Genomic DNA, 14,284 nt, shown 5'->3' on the forward strand with positions numbered 1-14,284 from the left:
TGAGGGGGGGTAGGGGTCGACAAGGCTCATCACGTGCCAAGTGCGGTCTGTGACCCCATGGTGGGCTGTCTTCCCCTCACTGCTCATCTGACGTGATGGCAGCCCCGATCTTGAAGTTTCCATCCAGCCAGTCTCACGCATCTGAGGTTGAGTAGTTAAGTCTCAGGGACACCCCAGAATCCTTTCCCCCAGGCACATGGGCACCGTGTGTCCCTGCGCTGCCTGCAACCTCTCTGTGCCTGGGGCTGTGTTTACATGTGGAGTTCCTGGGAAGGCAGCGAGGCGGGCAGGGTCTAACTTCCAGTCTCCAAGGCCAGGCAGTGACTCATGGGGAGGGGGTGGGGCAGAGAGAGTCTGAGGGAAGAAGGTTTTGCCTCCAGTTGTCATTAAATAGAGATAATCCCACCCGAATCCCACCTGATGTTCTTGAGTGCTGGCCCTGTGCCAGCCCTGGGCTGAATCTTTGCAGTCCTCGTCTCACAGCGTGCACACAATAGTGGTAAGGATGGTTACACGTTCTACAAGGCACAGAGGGGCTGAGTCTTTTCCCTCTACACAGCTCACAGCAGCCTTCCTGGGGCCTGGGGCTTTATACTTAACGCTTCCTGGTGCTTGTCACAGTGTGATTCTGGGGCCTGGGGCTCTCTGGAGGGTGTGTGTGTCAAAAACGAGGATTTCTGGATCTCGCCCAGACTAAGTAAATCAAACTTTGGGAAGAGGCCCAGGAGCCAGCATTTCAGCCTGTGAGATCCACGCTTCTAAGCTCCCTAGCAAGTTCCTGATGAAATAACTTCAGCTAAGGAGCTGGTTGGAGGAGGCGGGCCAAGCAGGGAAGGTGCTCCCTGCTGGGGTGAACAAGTGCACAGTTTGGGGGAGCAGGAGGAGGCCTCTTCCGTCTCTACAGTTTCCTCCCTCCTGTGGACACGCTGTGGTAGGGAGAGAGGAGCAGGGGGAACATTTGAATGGCTGAGAGGTATTTGGGGTATTTGGGGTGGGAGAACATAGTGACAGGGGAGCAGGAAGGCAAGTGGGGTGGGGAGGTCCGAAACCAGGCTAGACTTTGGTGTTCTTTTTCAGAAGGGAGTGGGGGGCCCTACAGAAGGTTTTCAAGAAGAGGAGTGCCATCGTTGGGGGTTCAGGAAGATGACTGGGCTGGGGGAGCCCAGACCAGAGGGAGAATGGAGGTTCCGGCAGCAGTCCTGTGGGGGGGTGAGGACTGGACTCAGGGGCTGGAGGACCCGAAGGGAGAGAGCATTAAGGGAGAGGGCGTGGAGACTGCTGTCCTGGGACTGAGATAGAGGGGGAGGAATCCCATGTGAAGCCTAGGAGGGGGGATGAGACCTTTTGGGGCTTGTTGACTTGGAGGGGCTGGTGGGACGTCCTTGGAGGTGCATTTGAAACGTGGGGCAGGAGGAGGTGGGATCTGGAGGGACACCGTAATAAGAGATTAAGCTAAGAGTCAGCACGCTGGAGCGCAGGGACAGGGTGTGAGACCCAGATCATTTGAACTTCATCTCCCTGAGGTTCAGTTTTCTCATCTGTAAAATGGGTTGTTGTGAGGGCTCCATGAGGTAAGGGTGTTCCTGGAAGCGCCCCATCAGACACTTGGAAACACAATCGCTACGGTTTGGGTGGCTGTGGGGGCCCCAGACGAGCGTGTCTGGGTTCAGCGGCCGGGTGGGCTGCAGGGGCACCACTGCCCCCTGTTGGCGGTCTTGGCCCGAGCGTCCCCGGCCTCTGACAGGCGGGGCGACCCGGCGGGATGCTAGTGCGCCGGCCGCCCTCAGTCTGCCCGTCGGCTTGCTCTGGCGCCGCGTCTGTCCGTCGATCGATCCGCGGACGCCCGCCCCACGCTCGGCGGGTGGGCTCCTGGCCCCTGGATCTCGCGGGGCGCAGACTGCATGGTAGGTGAACGGGGTGCCGGCGTGGGCACGGGCGCGGCGGGAAGAGCGCGCGGGCAGGGTCTCCCCAGGGCTGTAGGGATCGGAGGGGCCCGTCGGGACGCCCCCCTCCCCGGGGACTCGCAGCCTCCTGGGGTATTTCTGTCTTTCTGTCGGCCACGCACGCCGCGGGGCTGGGGGCTCCGGTGCAGCGACCTTTCTCGGGGGCGTAGGGAACCTCTCTCGAACCTGGGTTGGCGCCTGCGCATTCCCGGCTCATCTCCTCGGTCCCCGCTCGGCTCCCGCAACAGCCGGGGTAGGGAGTGAGGGTGCGGCGGGCGCGGGCGGAACGTTTGAGTGGATGAAGATGCCCTTCGATTCCAAAATGCGGGGATTAGGTGTAAGAGAGGCAGGGAGGCTGGGGGAGGCTTCTGGGTGGAGGCTTCGGTGAGGAGAAAGATACTCGGGATTAAGAATACTTGGGATCTAGGAGGGAGACCGACCTGAAAAAGAAAGTCGAGTGGTAGGTGCGGAGGTACGTGCGTGGGCCACGGGAGCCCCAAACCCCCATCTGAGGACAGGAAATGGAGCTGAAAAGAGAATCTAGGGAGAGGATCCAGGAACCGAGCCTGAAAATCCGCGGTTGCTCAGAAGGGAGGGGAGGTGGTGGTGGCGAGCTTGGGGAATAGGCTCAGAAGGGCAGCTCCCGATCTTTCGCGCGAAGACACATGCCCAGTGGAATCCCGTTCACCCCCTGCCGCATATCCCTTAGACTGTCCTTCCCTTGCCAGGTGGGGAATAAGGATCATGTCACTATGCATTGAAGTTGAGCACCTGAAATGTGTCAGGCACACTCCTGAGAACTTTATTCTTTCATTTAATCTTCCCAGAAACTATGAGGTAGGCTCTACTTACTCATTTTACAGGCGAGGAGACTGAGGCACAGTGAGGGCATGTCACAGAAGAGGATAGCAGAGCTAGCATTTGACCCCAGGCCAGTCTGTTTAGTTCCATGGCCTGGATCCTTAACTACTATATCTGGTGGACTGGCAAAGAGATGGGAGCTGGAGAAAGGAGAGGGAACCCCAGAGCTGGCAGTATCAAGGGTGTCAAATATTTCTACTTCAAACAGTTCAGGTGATAGAAAACAGAAACAAGAACCAACTTTTGGATCAGCATTATAGTTTTTGGCCCTTTCACTGCCTTGCTTGATCCCCACAGTGACTCAGTCCTCACAGTGAGGTGATGTAATCAGGCCCTTCTGTATGTCAGGCAGGCCCTGTGTTAATACCTTTCATGTCTTAAATTCCTGGATCCTTGTAATATGGGAACAGCCACAGAGAGGTTACCATGCAAATAGTCCCACAGCTCGAAATTGGGGAGGCTGGATTTGAATCCAGGCAGCTGTTTCCAGAGACCTTGCTCTTAAAGACCATGTGATACTGTGCATTGTGCCCATTTTACAGATGCCCAAACTGAGTGTCTCTCCCAAAGTCCATGACTTGAAAGGGGAGAGACCCAAAGGGTGACTGCTGATGGCATAGCCCATGCTTGAGAGTCTCCATCTCTGTTCAAAGGTTTCAGTAGATCGTGAAATTTAAAATTGAAGTCCCACTTTTTATCATTTTAAAGATATACTTGTTTTTGGGGCTTCCCTGGTGGTGCAGTGGTTGGGGATCTGCCTGCCAATGCAGGGGACACGGGTTCGAGCCCTGGTCTGGGAAGATCCCACATACCGCGGAGCAACTAAGCCCGTGAGCCACAACAACTGAGCCTGCGCATCTGGAGCCTGTGCTCCGCAACGGGAGAGGCCGCGACAGTGAGAGGCCCGGGCACTGGGATGAAGAGTGGCCCCCACTCGCCACAACTGGAGAAAGCCTTCGCACAGAAACGAAGACCCAACACAGCCAAAAATAAATAAATTAATTAATTAAAAAAAAAAAGATATACTTGTTTTTGTTTTTTTTGGCCACACCACGCGGCATGCGGGATCTTATTTCCCCAACCAGGGATTGAACCCGTGCCCCCTGCAGTGGAAGCACACGGTCTTAACCACTGGACTGCCAGGGAAGTCCCTAAGATGTACATTTTTAAGATGAAATTGTGATGCATCTTACAATGGATGGCGGAGTTTTTCCTTCTCAGCGGCACATGATATATCGGCCTTCCTGGTGTCGATGGCATCTTTGGTTTGACGAATAACAACAGAACCAGATTCCCTGAGTGACTTTTCTGGGTGTCTCTCTCTCTTCTGTTCCACAGGCTCCTCTCTGCCTCAATTGCTCCACCCTCCCTGGAGACAGGTCCCTGGGTGCAAGGAGCCCGGTGCCCTGCAATGGCAGCAGGGCCCTGGGGCCCTTTGACCCCCAGGACTTGAACCTGACTGATGAGGAGCTCAGGCTCAAGTACCTGGGGCCCCAGCAGACGGAGCTGTTCGTGCCCATCTGTGTCACGTACCTGTTGATCTTCGTGGTGGGCGCCGTGGGCAACGCGCTGACCTGCGTGGTCATCCTGCGCCACAGGGCCATGCGCACGCCCACCAACTACTACCTCTTCAGCCTGGCCGTGTCGGACCTGCTGGTGCTGCTCCTGGGTCTGCCCCTGGAGCTCTACGAGATGTGGCGCAACTACCCTTTCCTGTTGGGCGCCGGTGGCTGCTACTTCCGCACGCTGCTCTTCGAGACTGTCTGCCTGGCCTCAGTGCTCAACGTCACCGCCCTGAGCATAGAGCGCTACGTGGCCGTGGTGCACCCGCTGCAGGCCAGGTCCGTAGTGACGCATGCCCACGTGCGCCGCGTGCTTGGGGCCATCTGGGGCCTGGCCCTGCTCTGCTCTCTGCCCAACACCAGCCTGCACGGCATTCGGCAGCTGGACGTGCCCTGCCGGGGCACGGTGCCCAACTCGGCCGTGTGCACCCTGGTCCGCCGGAGAGCCCTCTACAACCTGGTCGTGCAGGCCACCGCTCTGCTCTTCTTCTGCCTGCCCATGGCCACCATCAGCGTGCTCTACCTGCTCATCGGGCTGCGGCTGCGGCGTGACAGGCTGCTGATTCTCAGGCAGGAGGCCAAGGGCAGGGCCAGGACTAGCGACGGCCGCAGGCTCCAGCCGCTGCAGGATAGGAGTCGGACACAGGTGACCAAGATGTTGTGTAAGTGTTGCTGCTGGGAAGAGGGGCGGAGCCAGGCACTGGGTATGGGGCTGGGGCTTCCAGGGGCCTGGGGGAAGGGGCCGGGTGTTTCGGTTTAGGATGGAGGCTGAGTGTGAGGTGTGGAGTAACCCCCCCCACCCCCCACTCCCCCGTGTGTGTGTGCATGCACTGCATGTGTGTCTACTCTTCTAGATTACCCTTGAGAAAGTGACACCAAAGGTAAATGCTAATGGTTCATGGCAGGATCAGCTACATAATTTGTGGGGCCCAATGCAAAATGAAAATTCAGGGTCCCCTGTTAAAAAATCATTAAGAATGTCAAGACAGCAATAGTAGAGCAGCTGTCTTTTCAAAAAATAATTAATTAATTAATTATATTTATCTTTGGCTGCGTTTTGGCTGGGTCTTCATTGCTGCACGCAGGCTTTCTCTAGTTGCGGCGAGCGGGGGCTACTCCTCGTTGTGGTGCGCGGGCTTCTCATTGCGGTGGCTTCTCTTGTTGCGGAACATGGCCTCTAGGCACATGGGCTTCAGTAAGCTGCAGCACACGGGCTCAGTAGTTGTGGTTCTCGGGCTCTAGAGTGCAGGCTCAGAAGTTGTGGCGCATGGGCTTAGGTGCTCCACGGCATGTGGGATCTTCCCAGACCAGGGCTTGAATCCATGTCCCCTGCATTGGCAGGCTGATTCTTAACCACTGTGCCACCAGGGAAATCCCAGAGCTGCTGTCTTGAAGGTTCGAAGGTCAGGGCTCTGTGCAAATGCACAGGTGGCACCCATGAAGCCAGCCCTTGCTCATGGAGCCAACCACAGACAGGGCAGAGGCCTGCGGCTGGGCTCCAGGATGACACAGCTGTTCATGGGCTCTGAACCCTCCAGGTCTCTCATCTTTGCTCCTAAATATGTTGGTTCTGTCCTTCCCTAAGTAGCCTGGGAGGCAGGACCACGGGCACAGAGTTCCCCTTTCCTGAGGAACTAACTGTCCTCTTCCCTTAGTGGCTATGGAAAATCCCAGGGAAGGATTCTGATTGGTGGGCTTGGGCCATGGCCTGCCACCGGGCCAGAGTGGCAGGATGCTGAGGTGAGCAGCCCCCACAGACCCACATGGTGGGATCCGTGGGGAGCAAAGCTCCCAAAAGAAGGGGAGCAGGGTGCTGGAAAGGCAAGATGGTGAATTTCCTGCACACCATGTCTGCAGTTCCCTGGGGACCAGAGGAGGGATCATGATCTAAAAGAGGTCGTTGGAGGCATGTTTGTGAAGGTCTGTGTGCAGAGCACAGGAGAATCAGGGCAGAAGTGTGGATTGGGGCCGGCCAGGGCACGCCCAGATGGCTTGAGGCTCTGGATCTTACTGTGGCCTAGGCCTGGTGCTTTTTCAAAAACAGTGGCCCTGGGGAAACCAGGCAAACTGATGCTAAGCCAGTCATTGATTCCCTCCCCATCCTGCCCGGCCCCACAGAGCCTGAATCAGGTAGATGGGGTGAGCCAGGGCAGGACAGGGCTGGTAAGACCTTGGTCAAAGCCATGGGATTATGGCCAGCTAACTGGGGACTGCCCCATTCCCAGAGACAGACTCACTCCTCTCGCCCCCCAGAACAGTGTCCCAGAGCCCATGGTCACTTGTACAGCCCCCTAAGATGGGACTGACCTGGAGCCTTGTGCTTGCCTCCTGCACTACAGACCACCTGCCCCTGTCTGCGTCTGCTGCCTCCTACTGCCCTGCCTAGCCGGGCCGAGTCTGCTCATCTGGGATGGCTCTCGCCCTGGGAAAGTGGGGTGTTTCCTTAAGGCTGCCTTGCTGGCTGGCCCGGGGCTCTGGCTTTCTTCTCTCCCTCCTTCTCCTGTCTTCTCTTTCTGAGGGCCTACTGTGCACCAGGCTGTGTGCTGGGGATGTAAGCAATGTTCTGATTGAAATCCGGGATTATGAGGAAAACCACGCTGGAATGTAAGGGGGAAGACACTGCAGGGGAAGGATTGTGAGCTGGAGACGCAAACATGAGAAACAAGAAACAAAAATCAATGCAGACCTGATAGCAAAGACCCAGGAAGGGTAGGGTGAAAACCAGGGCTGGAGGGAAGCTCCGGAGAAAGAGTGAAGGATTGGCTGGCCTGTCCTGCCTTTTACTGGGGCTTGGGGTGGGGCTGTCGAGGAAAGGGGAGGTAATGCAGGGCACGATATTCAGGGCCGCCCAGGAGAGCTGGGGGCTGGGGCTGGGAAGGCTTCTAGGGCCAAGACAGGCAAGTGCGTGGGGGGGTGTGTTTGTCTCGCTCTCCCTGTTACTCCCTGGCTACTGCTGTCTGACCACAGGCCGCATCCTCCTGCTTCTCTCTGCTTATGCATAAGCAGGCACGGCCCCCGAGTGGCACCCAGAGTGGGCCTTAGCCGCACTGGGTCATGCTGGGACTCAGCATCCACAGCTGTCTCTTAGTTCCAGTTCCACGGTGAGAGAAGCGGACCAGGCCAGCTTGGCCCGGGTGTCCACACCTGGTCCAGGGCACACGCCCACTGCCCAGTCGGTGACAGGGGCGAGAGCAGCCTCTCCTATAGGGGTGCGGCCAGGGCAGGCAAACTTCCAGAAACCTCCAGATGGACAGTGGGTGTGGGTGGCTGGTGGGAGAGGAGAGGAGAGAACAGGTTCCCTTTCTGCCCACAGTTGTCCTGGTCGTGGTGTTTGGGATCTGCTGGGCCCCGTTCCACATCGACCGCCTCATGTGGAGCCTCGTGTCCCGCTGGACCGAGGGCCTGCACCTGTCCTTCCAGTACGTGCACGTCGTCTCCGGCGTCTTCTTCTACTTTAGCTCGGCCGCCAACCCTATGCTCTACAGCCTCATGTCCAGCCGCTTCCGGGACACCTTCCGGGAGGCCCTGTGCCTGGGGACCCGGTGTCGCTGCCACGGACCCCGCCGCAGCTCCCACAGCCTCAGCAGGGTGACCACGGGCAGCACCGTGTGTGACATGGGCTCCCCCGGCAGCAGGGCCCAGCCCCTGGCTGAGAATGGTGGCCCAGAGGGGCAGCAAGAGACGGACCCCTCCTGAGAGGAGCCCTCAGGCAGCTTCACCCTGAGGGCCCAGCGGGCCACGCCAGCTTTGGGGGCCACACCTGCCTCCTCTGCAGCGTGTCTTTGCAGCCTGTCCCCCTTCGTGCCCCGTCCCCACTTCAGCCTAGAAACCCTGACCAGCACCTCAGTGATTCCTGCCCCACCCATGGATCTGAAGGACTGTAAGGTTGCTGTCTGTCCTCCAGACTCTCAGGTCCCCAGTTACAGCCCTTCCCCTGGAAGGGGAACATCGTGGTCGGATAACCGCGCACGGCAAGACTCCATCTGGGGACCCCCCCACCCCCAGCCCGTTTCTGAAGTGTTTCCGTGGCGCCCTACCTTTCCTTCCCATTTCTTGCCGAGCTTCTGCAAGTCCTGGCCCATTCTGTCCCTCTCTAGCTCTTGGCCTGCACCTGGGATTCTGACCCGACCCCCTCCCTGGCACCCCGTCGGCTTGTTTTGCTCTGGGAGCTCCACCTGGTGGAGCCACTAGGCGGCAGGTGTGTCAGGGATCCAGGAGACCTGGCTCGGGTCTCAGCTGAGCCACCACCACCTTGTCCCGGCATCAGGCAAACTGCCTCGCCTTACAAGCCTCGGGCCATGTTTGCAAAATGAAAGGGGCTGTGACGTTCTGGAGTGTCGCGCTTTGGCACTTCAGCTGTGGTTTTCTGTGTGCGTGCCTGAGTCCCTGCTTTCAACAAAACAGATACCCTCAGATTAGCAAGGCGGAAATTACTCTTTACATCCTCACTAACCCCAACCCTTACTCCCTCCCTGACCTCTACGAGCCCCCCACCCCACCCCCTCGAGAGCCACTCAGGGAACATTCTTTGCTTGTCCTAGAGCAAGTGAGGCTTGGCACCGACCGAGGGTCTGTGTGTGAGCAGAGGCCCCTGCCTACCTCTGTCTTCACCTCCTCCCAGGCTGGCTTGGGGGCCTGAGATAAGCAGAGCATTGGGCCTGACTGGCCAGAGAATCTCTGGGGGCAAGAGACATGGGCCAACCAAGGGCAACGAGTGACTCTGTGAGAACTGCTTGGGGCTCAGTGAGGTGAGAAGAGAGACACGTGAGTCCTGAAACGAAGCTCCATCCCGAATCCCTGTGGGTAACTGGGTGCTCAGTCAGGACCCAGTTAATGGCCAGAACTTGTCCTGCTGCAGTCCCTGACCTGTCCTCCTCCTAAGAGGGGACTGCAGCAGAAGGAGCCCTGGCCTCCCTTGCGGGCAGCTGCAGGGCGCCCAGGGAGCTACAGGTTCTCCCTGCAGACTCTCTGCAGCTCAGGCCCCAGGTCCCCTGACTGCAAAGTGGAGAAGATTGTACAAAAATGTCCTGGAGTTTTTGAAATTCAGTTGAAAAAATAATAAATACTCATTTTAGAAAAATTGGAAAGTACAAATGAGCAAAAATGAGAACAATTTAAAATAATTAAAAACCACCCTTGCTAGGGGATGGGGGGAGGGGGAAATAGAAAGTTGTTTAATGGGTACAGAGTTTCAGTTTTTAAGATGAAAAAGTTCTGGAGATTGGTGGCAAAACAATGTGAATATGCTTGAACAATATTGAATTGTACACTTAAATGGTTAAGATTTAAATTTTATATGTATTTTACTACAGTTTTTTTTAAAGAAAGGATTAAGTCTAAAGAAAAAGAAAAAATTAAAAAGCCACCCATAGCTTTACTTTCCAGGGGTAAGCACCACATATAGGACAGGATGGGGGGATTTGAGAAAGGAGCTTGTGAAAAGAGGCTGTGCAGAGCTATGAGTGCCCAACGTCACCTCTGAAATGAGCTCCCAGGTGGCCTTGGGGTGTCGTCGGGGGAAGCAGCTGAGGCCAGACTTCAGGCTGGAACCTGCCGTTGTTCCCAAACTGGACTCCCCAGGGCCTCTCTTAAGTGACAGAGATGACATGCTCCTGAAGCTCTGGTCAGTATTTATGAAGGGACTACTATGGGCAGAGAGGCACTGGGCAGGTTGGGGAAGGCGGGGCATGTGAGTTATCGGAAGGCCTGGGCTCTGTAAATTTGATGTCTCTCAGGTGTCTCCACGGCATGTCAGTGGATAGGTCCCACTTGTCATGAGTCACTGGTTACCACGGAGAGCGGAAGCAGCAGCTCTGGGCTCAGCCCTGGAGAAAAAAGGATGGAGGTGGAAAGGCCAGCCAGCAAGATCCCACTCTCTCCTGGAAGCAGCATCCCCTGCCGCTTGCTCTTCTGCACTGGTCAGGGGGACAGCAGCATTCCCGAGTGCCCCGTGCTACTCCCAGGACAGGAGTCCTGGCTCATCTGGGGCTCGAGTCACCTCCCGTCCTGGCTCTGGCTGCAGCCACACAGATCCCTCCTCCTCCCATGTTCGAGAGTTTGGGCCCGCTCTACTTCCCGTCTGCTCCACTCCTGCCATTATCCTGGGTGATGCTGAAGTCCCCGTGGTTGGCCCACTGCTGCCCTGGTATCAGCTCCTGGTCTTTCCTGCAGCTCTGGAGACTCTCCTCCACCCTGGCCTTTTGGCCCCTTGGTAATATCCTGACTCCCAGGACCTCCGGCGTTTTTCCATTTCTGGAAGTGTGAGCTCTTGACCATGATTGCCTCCTTCCTGCTCTGCTGCTCTATAAATGATACATTTATTCTTTAACCTCATCTAACCTTCCCAGTTCTCGACCACTCTGCTTTCTCCCCATCCATCAGCTTCCTCTCATGTACACTTCCTTTCTGATGGGTCCTAGATCCCATGGTCTATCACACACAACCCTCTCTGCCAGTATTTCTGAGGGCCAAGGTGAACATACTGGGATCACCCTTTCCTTCTCAGAAAAAAGGTTTTCTTTGGGAACTCGCCAAGACGAGTCTCATCAACAAAGCTGCATCTGCCCACCCTTCCTTCTGTGAAGTACCTGCTCAGGAAATATAAAGTGTGCAACACTTCACATCTATTCTTACATAGTCAGATGGCGTCTCCAAATCAGTCCTGACATCTGGGAGCCCATCTCATTTTGCACACTTCTTGGTGTCTCCCTCTTCCCCATCCTTGTCTTCTAGTCGATCCACCAAGTCTTCTTTGTTCCATGTCTTCCCTGTAGAGAGGAGTTGCCTTTTTGGAGGGCTTCCTAGTATTTGCACTCCCTTCCCATTGAGGGGAATCCCTGTGTGTGTGACTCTTGTTGTGAGACCAAGCCCAGGCTCCTACTACAGAAGCTGAAAGGGTTCTGGACCCTGCATCACTGACATCACTGTGTGACCCAGGACTGGCACTCAGGCAGCTGGATGATCTGACCTGGGACTTGCACTGGGAGTGACACTAAGACCCATGACAACAGGGGCCGACACGTCCAGGGCAGCAGTGCTAACGGCGGCATCCCACCCAGGCTGCTCCCGGGGCTCCTGCTGCCCAGCCCGCCTTGGCTTCTGCCCATTTTCTCTGCCGGTTTTTCAACCTTCTTGTTGTTCTAAGCTACTAAGAGCCTTTCAATAAATTCCTTTTTTGCTTAAGTTGGCCAGAGTTGTTTGCTGCTGTTTGCAACCAAGAACCTTAACAGATCCATCTACCACTGCTGTGAAGGTTACACATTCTGTCTGTTCTACTAGTGGTTGTCTTTACATATTTCTAAGATGAGCAGATATTATCACTGTTTCGAAACCCCAAACTACAGTCTGTAATACTTAATCATTCTCCTCTCTCACTCTGTTTTTAAAACTTTTTTTAAGAGGCAAGAACGATGAGGACAGACATAAGGAATTTGATCCTAGAAACACATTTACATTTTTCTAACAACAGTCTAATCCTCTTCAGCACAAGAACTTTAGTATGTTTCTTCTGACAAAGCAGTAGATATAAATATGGTGAGCAGGGACTCTAGTCAGGCTGCCTGGGTTCAAATCCTGACTCCAAAGTCAGACTGGCCTTAGGCCAAAGTCAGACTGGACTGAAAGGTACTGACATTTCTAAACAAAGGATGAGCAACCTGCCTGCGCACAAATAAGAGACTCAGAGGCCAACACTGACCGCCGCATCCTTTCAAACAGTGTCCAGGTTCCTACGAGGTTTAGTTTGAGGATGGTAGTTACTAAGGTAAATGTCCCTTTGTGTGGCCTCTTTAAAGGCAACACCCCAACTTCACCTTCTTTCAAGCTTCTGCACAAGGCAGGGCAGGACAACTGGGGGGCTGTTTAGGAATAGAGGCCACGGCCCAGGTGAGGGACAGTGGGGATTCAGGGAAGGCCGTACCTGGCTGGGTAAGAGTGCCCTGGCTCAGGAGAGGTGGCCACAGGCTAGGGCTAGGCTGGAGGGCCTGAAAGCTGCTGCCGCATTCTCTGGAACATCTACAAGAGTACCTGGGGTCTTTTAATCTAATATTCAAGTACCTTCATCAGCTCTAAGCAGTGTGGGCACCATTCATTCAGCTAACATGTATTGAGTACCACGTGCCAGGGACTGTACAAGGCTGGGAGCGGGGGCATACAAGTGTTCTGACAGCTGGAAGTCTGGGGGCACAGAAGAGAGGCAGCTGCCCCAGTGGAGGGAAGGTTTCCAGGAGGAGGCGATGTTGCTCAAAGTCCTGGGAGAAGGGGTTGGACTGGCCCCTGAGCTTTGGCCAGGGAAGGGTGGAGCAGCTATAATGACAGTTCCACCAAAACTGAATCCAGGGGAGGAGGGGGAGACCCTAAAGGAAACAGGGGCTGTCAGGAGGAGGAATGGACACTGGACAGGCAAAAACAATAGCAAAGCAGACTGTGGTCCAAGTTCTTTGCTCTCATTCTCTGGACTTCCCTGGTTGCTCTTCCTGGAATTTGGACTTGGAACCTTCCCTCCAGTCTTTTTCCTTGTCTGTCTGGCCTTCATGCATAGGCAGGATTTCTTTCCATTTTCGTAAATTTGAAAAAAAAAAAATGAAGTACAAAAATAATTACTTTTATTCCCAACACCTAAATTAACCACTATTAACATTCTGGCAATTTGATCCCTGTCATTTCCCACACATATACCCTCCCCTCATTAATGAATAATAGATTGTTTTCAATCATTTGCTTTATGAGAGAACTGCCTTGAACCGTCCGGTACAATGTCCATGGTTACGATGGATGGATGAAGCTGACAATACCCAAACTGTGAGATCAATTTTACCATCACTAAAAGTGGTGACTTAACCAGACATTAAGTGCCTTCTAGAAGGATGTAACAAGTACACAAAACCAACCATAAGTCCTGCAAAAAAAAAAATTGAAGCTGAATGTAAGGAAGCCTCCAGATCTAAGTGGCAGTTTACAAGATCACTGCGGATGGAGCATGTTCAAGACACCTCAACGGGCAAAGCCAAATCTAGTATAAGGACAAATTCTGTAAGACAACGGCTTGGTTTCTTCAACAGATAAATGGTATTTAAAAGGGGGTTTCTATTACAGAGTAAAAAAGATTTAAAAGATGTATCAACCAAATGTAATGCATGGAAATGTTTGAATCCTAATTCAAACATGCCAACAGCAAAAAGGCATTTTTGAGACAGAAAACTGAACACAGACTAGATATTAGATGATATTAATCCTGATAGCCTGTATCAGTACTTAATAAAGTGTTTACTGGCGAAATAATAGGATGCCTGGGATTCACATTAAAATACTCAAGCCCAAAAAAAAACAGGGAGAGAGGGAGAGGAAAAAAAAGTGGGGCAGGGAATAGCTGAAAAAAGAACTGCAAAAATATTGAAGTGATTGGGGTGATGGGTAAAAAGGGATTCATTATATTCTAATTAGTAATGTATGTTTGAAAATGTCCATAATAAATTTTAAGTTTGCAATAAAGATTCACATATTTGTATCTTCATCAGCGTGATCCCTTATCTCTAGGTGAGAAAAGTGGAATTCCTAAATTTAAGGAAGGAGAATTTTTACCTCAACAGGAAGTCACCAAATTTCTCTCCAGGTGTTTGTAATGAGGGGGTTCAGGAATATGCTACTCCAAAATACAGCACCTTAGCATACTGAATATTTTAAGCCAAATGCATTGGTGATACAGCATGTGCAGAGAGGACTCTCTGACCTTCCCCTGAAGCAGGTCATAAGACCCTCACGTGAGAGGTGCTCTCCCTCTACCCAGAGGAAAGCATTCTTTTCTCCAAGACTGAGGACACCAAGACCACACTTACCTCATACTCCTTTCCAGCCTATCACATTTTGTGACACCCTCTACTCTTCATCAAATCTAGCAAAACACTCAGGTTTAACCCATTC

The 14,284-nt window shown here is 53.9% G+C and overlaps 1 protein-coding gene across 1 annotated transcript; it reads left to right on the forward strand.

Moving 5' to 3' along the window:
• Positions 1 to 1,056: 1,056 nt before the first annotated feature.
• Positions 1,057 to 11,548, forward strand: NMUR1 (neuromedin U receptor 1). Its single transcript, XM_082395602.1, is given in 4 exon segments — positions 1,057 to 1,904; positions 4,143 to 5,028; positions 7,680 to 8,059; positions 8,061 to 11,548. Coding segments are annotated over 4 exon segments (1,299 nt in total). The 5' UTR covers positions 1,057 to 1,901; the 3' UTR covers positions 8,091 to 11,548.
• Positions 11,549 to 14,284: the final 2,736 nt, after the last annotated feature.

The sequence above is a fragment of the Balaenoptera borealis genome, assembly GCF_965194805.1.
Source record: "Balaenoptera borealis genome assembly, chromosome: 6".
Taxonomy (NCBI): Eukaryota; Metazoa; Chordata; class Mammalia; order Artiodactyla; family Balaenopteridae; genus Balaenoptera; species Balaenoptera borealis.